General features: G+C 42.5%; 1 protein-coding gene across 6 annotated transcripts in view; it reads right to left on the reverse strand.

The window, feature by feature from the left end:
• Nucleotides 1-17,372, reverse strand: part of LOC131690670 (protein vav) — a 1,592,017-nt gene that overhangs the window by 237,690 nt on the left and 1,336,955 nt on the right. For 5 of the 6 annotated variants that reach the window (XM_058976597.1, XM_058976596.1, XM_058976598.1 and 2 more), the window contains 2 exons: nucleotides 7,400-7,602; nucleotides 6,740-7,111 (listed from right to left, as the gene is read on the reverse strand). In XM_058976597.1, the coding sequence (XP_058832580.1) occupies nucleotides 6,740-7,111; nucleotides 7,400-7,602 (575 nt within the window). Of the gene's footprint in view, nucleotides 1-6,615; nucleotides 7,112-7,399; nucleotides 7,603-17,372 lie in introns of all 6 variants that reach the window. The other variant, XR_009305611.1, reaches the window with a different exon arrangement.

A 17,372-nucleotide genomic window follows, 5' to 3' on the forward strand; every position in this document is an offset into this window, starting at 1 on the left:
ATTGATCCGTCAGTGTAGAATATTTTACCGCAGTCGACTTGATGGTATTTATTATAGAAACTATTTAGGACCACTTGTGGGTGAATGTGATCCGGGATTCCACAAATCTCTTCCTTCATGGATGTGTCGAAAAATAGAGTTGGAGCAGAAGTATCTAAGAGATGAGCACGGTTAACGTTATACGAAGATGAATTGATGTTCTGTGCGATGTAATCAAAGTACAAGGACATGAATCGGGTCTGAGAGTTAAGCTCGACAAGCCTTTCGAAATTTGCAATCACCATCAATTGCAATATCGCATCGAATGAGCAATCGATACGAGAGGTCCCAAAATCGATTTTTTTAGTGGAAGGACGCCCGCCAGCACTTCTAAACTCATCGTATGGATCGAGTGCATGCAACCCAAGGCAATACGAAAAGAGCGATACTGGATTCTCTCTAGTTTGATGTAATGCATGCTCGCAACGGAGCGAAAGCAGAAACATCCGTACTCCATCACTGATAATATCGTTGTTTGGTACAGCCTGATTATGTCTCCCCACCATGTTCCGGTTATTGTGCGGAGAAAGTTGATCCTTTGTTGGCACTTCTGTTTCAGATACCTAATGTGACATGCCCAAGTACCTTTAGAGTCGAACCAGACCCCGAGATATTTGAATGTTGAAACCTGAGCAATAGTTTTATCCATTAACTGAAGCTGTAATTGCACTGGTTCACGCTTCCTTGAAAATACGACTAGCTCAGTTTTCGCCGTAGAGAACTCGATGCCCAGCTGGAGTGCCCAAGCAGACAAATTGTCCAAGGTAACGGCCTTGGGAACTGCAATAGAGACCACACCGTCATCTGCAAGTTGCCTTAGCGTGCAGGAATTGAGGAGACATTCGTCAATGTCATTCACGTAAAAATTGTAGAGAAGAGGGCTTAGACATGAGCCCTGGGGAAGGCCCATGTAGCTAACTCGTGATGTCGATAAATCACCATGCGAGAAATGCATTTGTTTTTCAGACAACAGGTTTAGCAAAAAGTTATTTGAAATTGGTGAAAGGCCATGCTGGTGCAGCTTCTCATAAAGAATGTTGATCGAAACTGAATCGAAAGCCCCCGTAATATCAAGAATACTGATGCCATTTGCTCTTTGTTAGCATATGCCATTTGAATTTCTGTTGAGAGCAACGCAAGACAATCGTTTGTTCCTTTGCCTTTGCGGAAGCCAAATTGTGTATCTGACAGTAAGCCATTTGCTTCGACCCAATTGTCGAGGCGAAACAAGATCATTTTCTCGAATAACTTCCGGATACAGGATAGCATTGCAATCGGTCAATACGAGTTGTGGTCGGAGGCTGGTTTTCCTGGTTTTTGGATGGCGATGACACTCACTTGTCTCCAATCATGTGGGACAATGTTACACTCAAGAAACTTATTAAATAAATTCAAAAAGCGTCTCTTGGCAGGGTCTGGTAGATTCTTCAACAAGTTGAATTTGATTCTGTCTGGCCCTGGAGCTTTATTGTTATATGATAAGAGAGCAAGTGAGGACTCCACCATCTAAAACGGTGTTTCATTCGCGGTATTCTAAGGCGACGCGGCGCGGTAGATTTTGTGTGCCGGAGCGGAATCCGAACAAACTTGGCGAAATCGAATATCCAACGGTTGGAATATTCCACGCTCTCGTTAGTACTGTTTCGGTTTCGCATACGTCGGGCCGTGCCCCAAAGAGTGCTCATCGATGTTTCTCTTGTTAACCCGTCGACAAACCGGCACCAGTAACTGCGTTTCTTGGCTTTCATTAAATTTTTCATTCGATTTTCTAATATTGCGTACAGTCGATAGCTAGCGACTAACCCGTCGTTCCGGTAGGCTTTATACGCGGCAGCCTTCTCCGCGTACACGTCTGAGCACCACGGGTTGGGAGAACGTTTTTGGGTATTCCCGTCGTCTGAGTTTGAATCGCGATATCAAGAATCGAGTTGGACAAAAACTACTCTACTCTTCCTCCGGGGGAAGTACCTGTGTTGAATCGATAGTTTTGGATATCTCAACAGCGTAGCTCTTCCAATCAATGTTTCGTGTGAGGTCATAGGAAACATTGATTGGTTACGAAGGTCTTGAATGAGTGGTGATTGCAATTACAATCGGCAGGTGGTCACTACCGTGGGGATCAGATATTACCTTCCACTTGCAATCTAACCGTAGTGATGTCGAGCCTAGAGATATGTCCAGTGTACTTGCTTGCGCTGGTGGTCTAGGAATCCATTTCCCCTGTGTTCAGAATTGTCATATTGAAGTTGTCACAAAGGTCTTGAATTGTCGAGGATCGATTATCGTCGTACAGACATCCCCACTCTGTACCGTGAGAGTTAAAATCTCAAAGAAGCAGGCAGGGCGAGGGAAGGTGTTCAATCACGTTAGAGAGTCTTCGATGTCATATCATGACCCTAGGAGGAATGTAAATAGAAGCAATGCAAAGATCTTTGCCTTTGATTGTTGTTTGACAAGCGACAACTTCAATGCCTGGCGTCGAAGGGAGATTGATTCGATTGAAGGAGTAGCACGTTTTGATCCCTAAAAGTACTCCTCCATATGAGTCTTCTCGATCCAAGCGGATAATGTTAAAATCGTGGAAGTTGAGGTTTATATTAGAAGTAAGCCATTTTTCACATAGGGAAAAGGCATCACAATTATTGTAATCCAGTAAGTGTTTTAATGAATCTATTTTGGGGATAATACTTCTGTAAAACAGTGATCAGATCCTTGATTCCGTTTAATAAGTTAGCCATCGAAGGATACGATCACTGCAAGGAGGGGCCATTGTTTAGTCAACTGTTTTAAAAATGTTCTTACTGTTGGTAGAATAGCAACCAGCAAGCTTTTCAAAGGATCGGTTATGTTGAAAGCTGTGAATATCCAGTCCACAATGTCAGAGAGTTTAAGGAATCCTGTTTTGGGTTGAGCTTCTGACTGTAAAATGGGAGCAGTGGGATTTTTTGGCGCCCTGGGGAGTGCTGGGAAGTCCTGGTTGTATCTCAATTTCCCAAAATCAGGAGGTATTATCTTCGGATTTGTGGCAGCACTTCCAGTTGATGAATTATTTTTATGTTGTACCCTTGTTTGGGACAACCTAGGACCCTTACGAGGAAGTTCAGGTGAGTTTTGATTAGGTCTTTTCCTAGAGTTTCGAAGCAGAGTCAAAGAATGCCCCTCGCAAGGGTCGTTAGAGACGTTATCGTCAGTTGGCAAGAGAACGAATCGGTTTTCGGAGACGAGTGGAACAGCTCTTTTAAGCATTTCTGCGTAAGAGCGTCTGGAGCGATCTTTGGCGGATCGCTCCAGTTTATCCGCGCGAAGTTTGTACGTTGGGCATGTCAAAAGTTCATGCGGATTCTCCCCACAGTAAACACACTTCTCAGCGGGCCTACTGCAAGGATCATCCGCATGGCGTTCCCCACATTTACCGTACCGTTGCTTATTGCTACAATAGGTGGCCGTGTGACCTAGCTGCTTGCAATTGGAACAATTCATGACCCGCGGTACAAACAGATGCACAGGTAGACGAGCTCCTCCCACTTCAATGTAGCTCGGAAGTGCAGATCCGGCGAAGGTTACGCGAAATGAGGCTGATGGATAGTAATTCCCATCTTCGATGGACTTTGAGTGCAATTGCTTGCACTCCAAAATCTTAACTGATTGAAGGTTAGGGTCCTTAAAGCGGCCAACCCCATCATTCATCAGATTATCGACAGTTATACCCGCATCACTTACCACACCATCGATCTCCACATCACGAGAAGGAATGTAAACGCGATACTCCAGCGTAAAGAGGTTATTGCTAACGATACCATTGACCTTTTTTAAGTCAGTAACGACTACGCGCAGTTTATCTGACTGAACCTTTTCAATCTCGGTTACGGCCGAGTAACATTTTGTCAGCTTCCGTGCAAGTTATGCTGTTTAACGGATTATTTTTGGACCGAAAGTATACCACCCAAGGACCAGCTGATCCATCCTGGTAAACCTTGACTCGGGGGGGGGGGCTGTGAGACATTGGGAGAAAGTGGGAGAAGTGGATCGCCCATAACATCAACTGTCTCCGAATCAGATACACCTTCCTCTTCCCCATAATATTCGGAGGGTGATCCTTCTAATTATTCCATTCTGTTGCGGGATTCTCCCCGGAATAAGGCTACGCTCGACCGCACTATTTAACGTAAATCAAAATAAAAAAATCAAAAACAGTAATTAAAAAAAAATCCATAGGAAAAGTAAAAAACGAAACACTTCACCAGTTGGTTCCTGACGAGCTGGTAGGTTAATTGATCCTTCGTTTCTTCTGTCCGTCACCCGCGTGACCTTCACACAGTAGAGAGCTGGTATAGCTCGTCTAAACAAAGCCGTTTTTCATGCAAGAAAACTGTTTAGTACCGCACTGCACTGCACTACTTGACACAATTTAACGTTTATAATGTTTATAATGTTTATACTCCAGCCACGGTGTTCCAAAAACCGTTATTAACAAAAAAATGACCACAAATTTGCCATACGGCATTCGAAAGATACAGTATCCAAGCATCTTCTCAGTGAATTTCAAAATGATCCATCGAGGGATTCGAGAGAAATTGCAATTTGAAGTTTTATGACACGTTTCATAAGGCTACCAGCAAACACCCACGGGTTTGGTCCTATCTCCACAAACAAAAAAAATTGTCTACTTATTTAGTACATGGCATTCGAAAGATATAGTAATCAAGTATATCCTCTGCAAGTTTGAAAATATTTCATTGACGGAATCGAAATTTAAAACGGTTTGGATGTGGTATGCGGTCATAGATGGGTTTTCTACCAGACTTCAAGCGTGAATCCATGTTTGTCCATTGACTATTTAGATCGTTTATACGTGTCGCGGTTTGTAAAAGAAAACCTCACCATTTACTTACATAAATATAATGTACAAAAGATGTTATTTATATGGTGCACTGAAAAAATATGAAAATAGGGTTGTCTGCCATACGTTAAATATAATGTGAAAACTAAAAAAAATGAATAAAAGTTGGAATGTTTACTTCAAATGGCCATATCTCAATGGTATGTTGACCGATTCTAATTATTTTTTCGTTATTGAACAGGTAAACGTTTCATTGTTAATTTACATTAAGAAGAATATAAAACAGAGTCATCTACATCAATAAATAGGCGATATAGTTGATCTCAACTATATCTTTCGAATGCCATGTACTAAATAAAAAACTAAATAAATGGTAAAAAAGTAGATAAAAATTCGATTTCTGCTAGCTGAGCTGTGTCATTAATTGCTATCAGCCATCCGTGTGTGCGGAACGAAAAAATCAATAAGTAGTTCAATCACAATAGGACCGGTGCGACACCGATAGCTTGGTGTCGATTGAATGCATACGTCACGGCGTGATGCTAGCAGAAAGGGAGAAGAATGATCGCATGGTCGTTCTAGGCGAGGATTTGTGAAGAATTTTTTGCCGGCGTCGGCGGTAAAACATGATGATGAGTTATGTTCTACCATAGACCATGCGGTAGACTTGGGTGCAACGCCCAACTCCTACTCTGCAGAAGGCAAAGAATTCTTCACATTTCCTTTCGATCATGCCCATATGAGCCTGCCTAGTTCTAGATTTCCGTTCTAAGTTTATAACTGATTCGCTCTAGAATACCTATCCGTCTTTCAATTTCATTGCTTTCGTTTCTCTTAGTCTCAAATTTGCCGAAAATAGCCAACAAAATCGATACAGAACATGAACTAAATAAGTAGACAAAAAAAATTTTGTTTGTAGAGATAGGACCAAACCCGTGGGTGTTTGCTGGTAGCCTTATGAAACGTGTCATAAAACTTCAAATTGCAATTTCTCTCGAATCCCTCGATGGATCGTTTTGAAATTCACTGAGAAGATGCTTGGATACTGTATCTTTCGAAAGCCGTATGACAAATTTATGATCATTTTTTGTTAATAACGGTTTTAGGAACACCGTGTCAGCCCTTGCTGGGATAAACACCTTCACCGATATCGCCTAACTCAAGGTAATGTTACAATAAAAACAACGCGCGTGTGTGAACTGAAAGGGTTACGGTTACGAATGAGCGACGGTATTGATCAACAAACACTTTGGGATTGCCAGGAATTGCACATTGAAAGATGTTTACTCTCAACCATAATTATCTGCACATTCCCTGTGCAAATTCAGCTAGTCCAGATCGATAACGGAGTAGCAGCCACTGGTAGTCGCGCAAGCTCAAGCTCAAGAACATTAGAATGGCAATGAGCCGTTTCATTGTTTAAAAACCCCGAGAAATATTTGTTTATTATCTATTACTTGAGATACCGATATTGGTGGGTATGGCAGTATTTAAAAATAGCTATAAATAGCTATACAAACCCAATCAATGGGGTACAGGAGCAACTAATATTTAAATTTTTCGTCAGAAATAAGTAAAGATATTTTTGCCCCTGTCATTTGTGCATCCGTACAAAAATCATACCGTTAGTTAACTTGTAATTAAATCTCCTAAAATTTTACCATCTGCGATCGTTTCATGCGTTTATATTAAGTTAAGCAATACTCAGTTAGCATATTACCGGATGAAATAATTACCAAAAATCCAAAATTGTTAGTTTCAAGGCAAATGTATGTAGATGACAGCCATGTCACCGAGGTGGTTCTTACGTCAAATACTTTACAGTGTGCTACCATATTTTGTTGTATAGTTTAGTCATACTTTAAACTTAATGCATAGATCGTTTCATAAGAATTTGACGCTCCTTGCGGACGAACTCGTAATAAATAGGTTCCTATTTTCTTTTTTTCCAATTGACTTGTAGCTACATCGCGATCCATTGATCCGACAAACCAGTTAAATTCAGATAACAATCTGTCACATACTGGTGGAGGAAACTGGTTTTGGTTGCATCTTCCAGTAGACGAAATACAGCCCTTATGTACAGCAATTTCACAGCTCCTGCACCGATAGCCTTGGTGGATTTTACCTTTTAAAAACTTTGAACAGTGTCTACATGTAAAAGGTGCATCAAAAGTAGTTACACTGAATTTATGGTCTGTGTTCCGGCATCCAATTGGTTCTATAACATCCCTAGAAAAATAAATGAATAAATTAATATCATTAGAATGTACATACAATGAAATATATATATATATATATATATATATATATATATATATATATATATATATATATATATATATATATATATATATATATATATATATATATATATATATATATATATATATATATATATATATATATATATATATATATATATATATATATATATATATATATATATATATATATATATATATATATATATATATATATATATATATATATATATATATATATATACTCATTACTTACATGGCTATATCAAAAGTACGTTTCCATTTATCGCGTTCTTCTTCTGTTTTCATGTATAAAGTAAAAGCTGTGGATTGCGTTTTTCTTGCTAGCAGCAAAGAATATTTCAACCGTGCATCTCGTCCTAAAGTACGTCGCGAATGACAGATTTCCACACGATACTCTTGTAAGTTATAAGCCACGCGGAACATATATTGTCCTTCCTAGTAGAAATATTAGCAAAAATAATAGTAATAGTAGTATCTTTAATAATAATAATAATAATAATAATAATAATAATAATAATAATAATAATAATAATAATAATAATTGTTGTTGTTTTTTATTAACGACACTTTACACCCAGAAGTGGTGCATTCGTGTCGAAAGAAAAATATTTTACCTGAAAAATATTTCAATGCGGTTGTCAGTTATCAGTTACAATTCAAAATACAAGTTACAACATATTAAACAAGTTAGTTTCCTTGAGGAATTTTACCATACTCTCCTCATTTTTCCTGTCGTTGGTCAGAGCTGCTCGCAGACTAGTCGACTCGATATCGTGCTTCCTTCTAACGTCGTCGTACTTTCTGCAGTGGAGGATCACATGGCGGACATCTACAACGACCCCACAGCAGTCGCACACTGGTGGTGAGGTTTTCTTTAGCAGAAAGTCATGTGTTAGCCGGGTATGCCCTATTCGAAGCCGGGTAAGCACTCGCTGTTCGGCCGAATTCTCGCGGTCAGTCCACTTCCCTGTGTCGAACTTAACTTCGCGGAGTTTTACTTCAGTGGACGCAGACCATCGACGGAACCATTGATTTCGGATAGCTGTTTTCATTCGGTTGTTCGCGTCTGCTCCCGGAACGGCTACTTGCAAAGGGGCATTACCTCTGGCTTCTCCAGCGAGGCGGTCTGCCTCTTCGTTGCCATGGATACCAGCATGACCCGGAATCCAGCACAGCTTGATTGGACGGCCTCGTAGCATGTTTTCAATCTGCTGAATCCACGGGTGTTGCGATGTGCCAGCTTCTAATGCCGATAAGCAACTGGCCGAGTCAGACATAACCACCAAATCACTGACCGTGTTATGTGTTGCTAGCGCCGTTTTGATTGCAAACGCTTCTGCCGAGAAGACGCTGCATGACGATGGAAGACCAACCGATTGTTGGAAGTATTCTCCGTACACTCCCACACCTACTGCATTGTCGTCTTTCGAGCCATCCGTGTAGACGATAGTTGAGCGGTTGAAACGACCTGCTAGGAGCTCCTGAAAAGCAGGCCGAACAATTTCCGAGGGGTCACCAGCTTTCACACGTCTCTTTATGTCCCACACGATCTGGGGCTTGGGTTCGTACCATCTTCGTGCAGCTAAACGTGTACGAGTGCAAATAGCTGGAAGAGGGATTCCGATCACCTCTGTCAGACGTTCGGATGCTCGATGTACCAGGGGGAGATCGGCATTGTCCTTGCTTTTTTCCAACGTATGGATGGCCAACCGGGCTATATTTTGAAGAACGAGTAGGTCGAATGGTAGGGCTCCAGCTTCTGCCATTATGGCTACGATTGGGCTCGTGACGTATGCACCGGATGCAAACCTTACCATCCTGTTGTATGTAGGAGCGAGCGTTTGGATGACGGCGTCTCCTCCTCTGCTTACAAATCCCATACCGTAGAGGAGTCGCGAGGTAACAATTGCGGACCCGATTTGAAGTAAAGAAGCGCGTTGACCACGGGGTAGCTTGGCACCGATCATCTTCAAGATACGCAGCCTGGATTCACACGTCTTCTTCGTCATTTTACAATGCGCTTTAAAGTTGAGTGATCGATCGAGAGTGACACCGAGCGTTCTCAGCAGCGTTTGTGTCGGAACGGCTACACCATCTACCTTTATCGCCTGCATGGGTTCACGGCGTACGTTAGGGCTGCAATAGAAGATGCTGGATTTCGTTGCAGATATCGTAAATCCAACACTTCTCGACCATTTATCGACGGCTTTTACTGCGGCCTGAAGTTTCCGAAGGAGCGACTGTTCTTTCTTTCCCCACACAAGAAGCAGAATATCATCGGCGTACAGCAACACTTGTACGGAGTTCGGGACCACGCGGAAGATGGGTTGGATAGCCACGAGAAATAGTGTAACAGAGAGCACTGAGCCCTGCGGCACACCATTTTCCAGCGGATGTGCTGGCGACAAATGCCCCTCTACGTTGACTTGGAACGTTCTCTCTGCCAGAAAGCTGTTGACAATGTTTATCATCCTTCCGCGTATTTGCCATTTCTGCAGTGTTCGTAGGATGCCATATCTCCAGGTGGTGTCGTACGCCTTGGCCAAGTCTAGCGACGCTATCAGACAGTGCTCGTCACGGTCGGGTAATGACCTCTCCAACTCCGCAAAGTATGTGTCAGTACCCCGACCAGATCTGAAGGCATGTTGTCGTTTGTCGAGACGCCCGTTCGACTCTAGCTCGGTGGTTAAACGTCGGTTGACAATTCGCTCGAACACCTTCGCCATACAACTAGTTAACGTGATTGGACGGAATGCAGCTGGACCCGCGTCATCCGAGCTTGGCTTTGGAATTGGTACGATGATTCCGGTTCGCCAACAGGGTGGGAATACGCCACTGCGCCATATTCTGTTGAAAAGTTCCAACATGGCAGTTTTCACAGACAATGGCAGTCGCTGAAGCATTGGATAGCCGATGCAGTCCGGTCCTGAAGAGCCACTTCTTCCTCTGTCCAGTGCCCACAGCAACTCATTCAGGGTGAAGTCCGAATTGTAAATATCATCGCTATCTGGCGAGAAGTTTATGCGGTTTCATTCGGCCTTTTCTTTCTCCCTCTGGAACAACGACGAATAGCTGGAGGTTGCGGATCTTTCGCTGTAGTGTTGCGCCAGTTCTTCAGCTATTTCTTCTGGCTTATCCGTGTAACCGTTGGACCGCTTGATGACAGTTGGGCGGTGTTGGCGTTTCCCTCTCAACGTGTTCACTGTCTGCCACATCTCCGACGTAGTTGAACTTGGAGATATCTTCGCGACGAAGTCTTCCCATGATTTTTTCTTGGCGTCATGGATAGACTTTCTTGCTGCTGCCCGTGATTCCTGGAAGCTTTTCAGTGCATCCGATTTTCGTGGGTCCTCTGCTGGTATACGCTTCAGTGCTCTAAGTGCTTTTCTCCGATTTTTGATAGCTGCTTTCACCTCCGGACACCACCACGGAACCGCTTTGGGGCCGACTCTGCCGGTAGTGCGAGGTATCGCGGTGTTTGCTGCTCTAATCAATCGGTCAACGAAACAGTCGATTGATATTTCGACTCCCGGTCGAATAGCGTTGGCGGTCAATCGCTCGTAGGTTGTCCAATCTGCTTGGTCGTAAATCCATTTCTGTCTTTTCGTTGGGATAGTCGACAGTCCGGGAATGAAAACGAGAATGGGAAAGTGATCACTGCTGTGGGTGTCCGGAAGTGTTCGCCAAACAAATTTCGAAGCCACCGATTCGGAGCAGATCGAGAGGTCAATAGCCGAAGTGATACCGGTAGCTGGGTCAATCCGAGTGTGCGAGCCGTCGTTGAGGATGAGTAATCTTTCCAATAGCGTTTTTTCGGCGATGAAGTGGCCTAGTGCGGTAGATTTCGTAGAACCCCAGCAAATATGGTGCGCGTTAAAGTCGCCTAGTACCAACACTGGACGTGGAAGCTTTTCGAGGAAGTCGCCCAGCTGTTCTTGACACTGTTGAGTATTGGGAGGGACGTAGATCGACACCACCGTCATTTGTTGTGGCAGTTGGATCCGAACTGCGATAGCTTGTATACTGTCGTCGATATCAATTCGTTCAAATGGAACACCATCCCGAATGGCAAGACCTACTCCTTGTTGCCAGTATCGACAACTCCCAGTTTTCAGCAAAAGAGTGTAGTTGTTGCCGATGAAATCTGCTGCGACTACTCGGTTGTCAACTTTTGTTTCCTGAAGCGCTATCAGGCTCGGTCCGTACTCGCAGATCAGCTGTTTAAGCTCGCTGATGTTGGTTCGCAGGCCCCGAATGTTCCATTGAAGGGCGAAGCATCTGCTGTTTCGATTGGCGAAAGTCGCTGACGAAGACGATGTTGATAGCGAAGGTGATTGCCTGCGGGTTCTCGCCGGTGTGTTTCGTTGGTACCGGGACGTGGTTGCGCTGATTTCAACCGGGATATCGGTGCTCTGATGCTTCTGCTGTTGTTGCGGTGTATCTTCGCCGGCGGAAAGCCAGGAGGAGAATTGCGAGGACTGTATATCTGGGAAGTAGGGACAGTCCTCTTCCCCCCGGTCGATCCCTTCATGATGAAGTGGGGAAGCTACTTTCTTCTCTTCTTCCCCAAACCGGTTACTCGTTCGATGCGTGCTGGTCATATCTGTAACGGGATAAACCGCAACAGAATCCGTTCGTGAGTGAGGTGGAATAGGACTGACCTGTGGGACGTCTAGCCCCACAGTGCCAGCCGCTGTCGAAACTACTACACGATTACTTCCAGAATTGCCGACAGCGACCGGCACTGGGGAAAGACTTTGTGTAGTTTTCGTTGTCTGCTTCGACGCTACTGTTGTGGTGACAGCTGTTCCATCTCGAAACGAATATCTCGATGGACCTTCTCCGGGCGACAGCGAGTGGTGATGCGGAAGGAGCGTGTCATCGATGTTGTCAGTCAAACCTGGAAGAACATCAGAACAAGCAGTACCTGCAAGGGGATTGACAATTTCGGAACTGACCTGAGGAAGGTCCAGCCCCACAGTGCCAACCGCTGTCGTACAAACTACACTATTATGCTCACGAACACCGACTGCGGTCGGCACTGGGGATAGACTTTGTGTAGTTCTGCTGATCTCCTTCTGTTCGTCGATCGTGGGTTTTTGGTCTGCTGGTTTACAAGTTGTAGTGGTGAAATCGGTGTTCCTATCGGCCACAGAGGTGAATTCACTATCAACGGGTTGGGGTATGACGGCCCGGATAGTTCCTTCATCTTGCTGTGCTTGCGTTGGAAGGAGTACTACACTTTCCTCTCTTCCAAACCGATCTATCTCGTGGTCAGTATTCGTGCGTGGGTTGTCGTTGGTATCCAAACGTTGATGGAAATGAGAATTATCGAAGAGGCTGGCTAGGAGGCGTCTCGGTAATCTCAATTTCATCGTCTGAATATTCCATAGTTTCGTTGGTGGTAGTGGCAGCGGTTCTCTTTGGTGGTGGGCTCAAGTTATCCGGTGAGGTTGTCGTTGGTTTGCTGAACGGGGTGTGTTGTTTCTGTGATCTTCCTCGTTTTGAATCCGCATTTATCGCTGGTGAACTGTTCCTGGATCTTGTTATTGGCCCAGCCGTCTGATTCGTTGGTTTTTGTTCTTTACTGTGCTGTGGTTTTTCTTGGCTGGCGGACTGTTGTTTGATGTACGCCATCATTTGCTCAATTTTCTCGTCCTTGCGTTTGTTCTCTGCCAGAAGTTTAACGATCTGCTCATCCTTCTTCTTCATTGTCTGCTCCAGTTCTTTCAATTTATTCAGGATCTCGCTTGATTGCGCTGCAGCCTGGGCGTAACTTCCAAGATTTTGCTGTTCAGCTCGTTTGCGCGCTTCCGGGAATGTCAAGTTGTCGCGGATTTTTATTTTGATGACCTCTACTTCTTTTTTGTAATTTGGACATTGGCGGCTTGTTGGTTGGTGATCTCCTTTACAATTTAGGCAAAACTGGGGTGCTCGACATTTTTCTTCGCTTTGATGTTCTCCAGAGCAGTTAGGACAACGTTGCGGGCCAGGACAGCGAACACGCGTATGGCCGTATTTAAAGCAACCATAGCAGAGCATCGGGTTTGGGAAGTACGGGCGAGTTGGGACGCGAAGCAAACCGATCTTCATGTATTCTGGGTATGTGGTCTTGCAGAAAGTCAAGATGAGTGCTGGCGTATTCACTCTGTTTTCGGCTTCTTTACGTGTAATTCGCTGCACACGAATCACTCCCTGGCTTAGAATTTCTTGTAAGACTTCCTTTTCTTCCAAGTGAATCAGATCGTAGCAGGAAATAATGCATCTGCTTACGTTCAGATTCGGATGGGATTCAACCACAACATCAGTACCGTCAATTAGCTTGGTCATTTTCATTAGTTTGGCCACTTGTACTGGATTCCGAACTCGAAGGGTATACCGTGTCCCTTGAGCTTCAGTATTCGCACCTTCAATTGGGCCTCCAGCGACAACCTCCACCGATTTACCAATGACGAACGGGTTTCTTGGCAAAGGTACACCGTCTTTACCTGTCAGCTGCAGGAACGTCAATTCGCCGAATTTGTTCGTCGGATCCATGTATACCGGCAATCTTCTTTGACTTGACCCTCCCGGATCACCGCTACTAGCGGCCGCCATCTTGGCTTACGCCACCAGACGTTGGAAACTACTATGTGGCACGGTCACCCGATACCAACCCCAAATGGACAAAAAGGTGAAGAAAAGGAAAGATCTTACCTTATTTGCCCCTTCAACGTCGACTTTTTCGAAGTGTTCCCACACTTCTGGGACACACTGTAGGTGAGCAGTGTCGCTACTGCTTGTTTTCCACTTCTACACAGCCAAGAGAAGCGAACTGAATGAATTTCGCCAAGAAAAAAAAACGCACTTGATAAATTTCGCCCTTTTTATTGTTCCAACTTTTTTGGCACGCACTGTAACGTCCAAATTTTTTGATCCGCACTGTACTATATTCAACTACCACCAAATAACAAGTGAAAAAAAAATTCGAATTTTCCAAAACTTTTCACGTTTTTACGGCTTCAAAAATATCTCCCGTTCAGGGCACCGTCACTCTCACTCTCCCAGCAAGTGAATGAACTGGACGGGCAGCCACGCGGGTAGGCACAGCGATGGCTGTTTGTTTACCTATAGCACCGCGTGGGCAAAACTAAAAATTCACTTTTTTCAGCCGTTTCTTCACCGATTTGCGTCAATCTTTCACTATTCACCACTAGAGAACCACTTCACTCGTCTATTTGTCGTAAATTGGACCGCGGTTATCGCGAAAAACACGGAAAAACACGGTATGAAATTTACGAATGCGCGTTGTATGTACCGTACGGAACGGCGTTTCCAACTCAGATGAATAATAATAATAATAATAATAATAATAATAATAATAATAATAATAATAATAATAATAATAATAATAATAATAATAATAATAATAATAATAATAATAATAATAATAATAATAATAATAATAATAATAATAATAATAATAATAATAATAATAATAATAATAATAATAATAATAATAATAATAATAATATATAAAACAATGTATGTTTGTATGTATGTCCGCTAACTACTGCTAAACTACAAGTCCGATCTTGATGAAATTTGGCATACGTATTCTTTCCCCAAGGAAGATGTTCATGGTACGGTTTTTTTGGGGTGGGGGTAATGGAGCTTAAGAGGAAGGGGGTGTTTTTTAGGCAAAGAATTATTTATATCTCCATATTTATTAGTATTTGACATATGTATTTCTCCCACTGAGCCAATGGTTGATGGGAGTGGACTACGAAAGGGGGGGGGAGAGGGTTCTGAAGTAATCCTTATCTATTCATTCAATGTGATTATTAGAGATGAATTCAATTTTGACATAAGTATTCCTTCCACTAAGGAGATGGTCATGGGGTGGTTTTTGTGCACGATGGGGTGGGTGAGAAGTACCTAAGCCGAGAAAAGGGAGAGGGGTAGGGTGTACTGAAGAACTTTTTAGCTATATATATTATATATGATTTGGCATAAGTATTTCTTCCACCAAGAAGGTGGACATGATTATTGATTTCGGAATCTGAAAGAGAGTGAGGGTTTCTGATGCAATATCTATCAATTACTTCAAAAATCTAAAATTTTGTTGCATGTAGGGGAACCCGGGGCTATTAAGACAGTGAGGGTAATTCGGACCCCCTCGATTTCTCAGAAAATCGTAAGACTTTCTGACTGTCGTACGTATTTGTGGAACCGCCATTCTAAAACATTGATTTTGTCAGCAGAATCTAATTATTCGTTTTGTTTAGAAAGGCGATACAACGTATTTCATTTTTTTGCCATCCTCAAAACAAAAATCACTATAATGCAAAAACCGTAATTAAGGCAATAAATAAAATTGAAAAAAATTAAATGTATGTATTTAAGAAAGCTTGAGGCTTATTCTATGGAATGATTTTTGTTTGGATGAAAACACAGATATTTTCAAGACGCTAACCACTTTTGTGCTAAATTAGCATACGGGGCTATTCGGACCCCCTATTCTATCAAACACCGTTTAGCGGCTTGCGGCTTCGCAGGCGATTGCACACGCCACAGCAATGAAAATACATGATGCGCCAATCGACAGCTGTGACTAGCCAAATTAAGTTTTTGCATCGGAATTTATTTTTTTGACATTAAAAATGTCTTACTCCACTATCTGGGGCTGGGTGTCATTCTAAATTTTGAAAATCTCCTATGTAACGAAACTATGTAAGGTTTGTACGATTATAACTTCGTAATTAGTTGACGGATTTCAATCATTTATACACCAATCGATTCAGAAACACCTGACTTGAATATAATTGCTAATTAAATTGATGTACTATATAAGTATTCTGTTGAAATTCGGTTGAATTAAAATTGCACAAAAAAGGGGAAATGTGCATACACGAGGCAGCTAGAGGCAGGGATGCCATTATGCCAGATTTATCTGGCACAGCCAGAGTTTTATAAAGCTTCCAGACAAAAAGACAAACCTCTCATTCTGCCAGATTTTTAAATTATAGAAGTGTTTGCACACACATTTTGGAAATTTGGGGAGTATTTTCCCAAATTTATTAAAAACCGATTGATAAATTTCGATGACTTTGAGGTCGCTGTTAAGTGACAGATTTTGCCAGACATTTTTAGCTGATCTGCCAGATATCCTTTGAAAAATAGTGGTAACCCTGGCTAGAGGTCAATCAAACAAAACAAAAGTTATAAATATATGTGCTGAATTTCCTTTTTGCCTTATCATTCGATACTTGATGGTCGACGAGTAGTGTACGGACGTACGTACCTAAACGATTCTCATAAACAAACGGCCAATAATTGCCGCTGTACTGTACGGAACAGACAGATTCTTGCGTGATTTGGGAAATAATCATAACAATTGTGTAGCAGATTCAGTAGAGGATACGATTACCGTAAATTTTGATAGAAATAATTTTGTAAAAGCATTAATTAGCCGTGCTTTGATTGGTGGTTTACTCGTAAGCACCGCCTTTTTGGCGATGAACCACATCTGAGATACGTAAAATGAATTGTCTGTAGGAAAATGTTTTCAGTTTGCATTTGATCATCGTTGAAATCAGTTCGTTTATCGTCGGCGTCCGCTTCGTTAGTTCCTGGAAGGAACGCTCCCCGTTAGCAGCAGCAAACAAAGGCGCTCTCAAAATTGCCTCCATCATTAGACGTGTACAGAAGTCGCATTGTTGTTGGAAAGGAAACGGCGAAATAATAGGTCTGTTCCAGTACCAGGAGAAACTGGAAGTACTCCGGAGAAAATCGTTCCTGTACTCTCTTCTTCTCCTTTTTCTTCTTCAGGTAGCAAACCGGAGTAAAAAGGAGCAAAGATTTTTTGCTCCTGTTTACTCCGGAGTGACTTCCGTGTACTGGAATAAACCTAATATCAACAACAAACGGTCCTTATTAGGACCACAAAATCGTTCTCAGAAGAATTACAAATTTCCATTTCGTGCTTTGGTAAATAACTTCCCTCTTATCGGATTAGTTATCTTCTATAATAATATCCGAAAAATGTGCGATAAAACAAATAAACTGACCAATTGTATGGAAGCAAGAAAATAGCTACAAAAATTTGAATCATAAAAGTGACATTGACGGAAAAATGCTTCGATCGTTTCTTTGGCAACTGAAGTTGCCGATTTGTTTTCCACGAATAATATGGTCGCATTTTTAATGTCATCGTGGTCGTGTCT

This window comes from Topomyia yanbarensis, chromosome 3, assembly GCF_030247195.1.
Source record: "Topomyia yanbarensis strain Yona2022 chromosome 3, ASM3024719v1, whole genome shotgun sequence".
Taxonomy (NCBI): domain Eukaryota; kingdom Metazoa; phylum Arthropoda; class Insecta; order Diptera; family Culicidae; genus Topomyia; species Topomyia yanbarensis.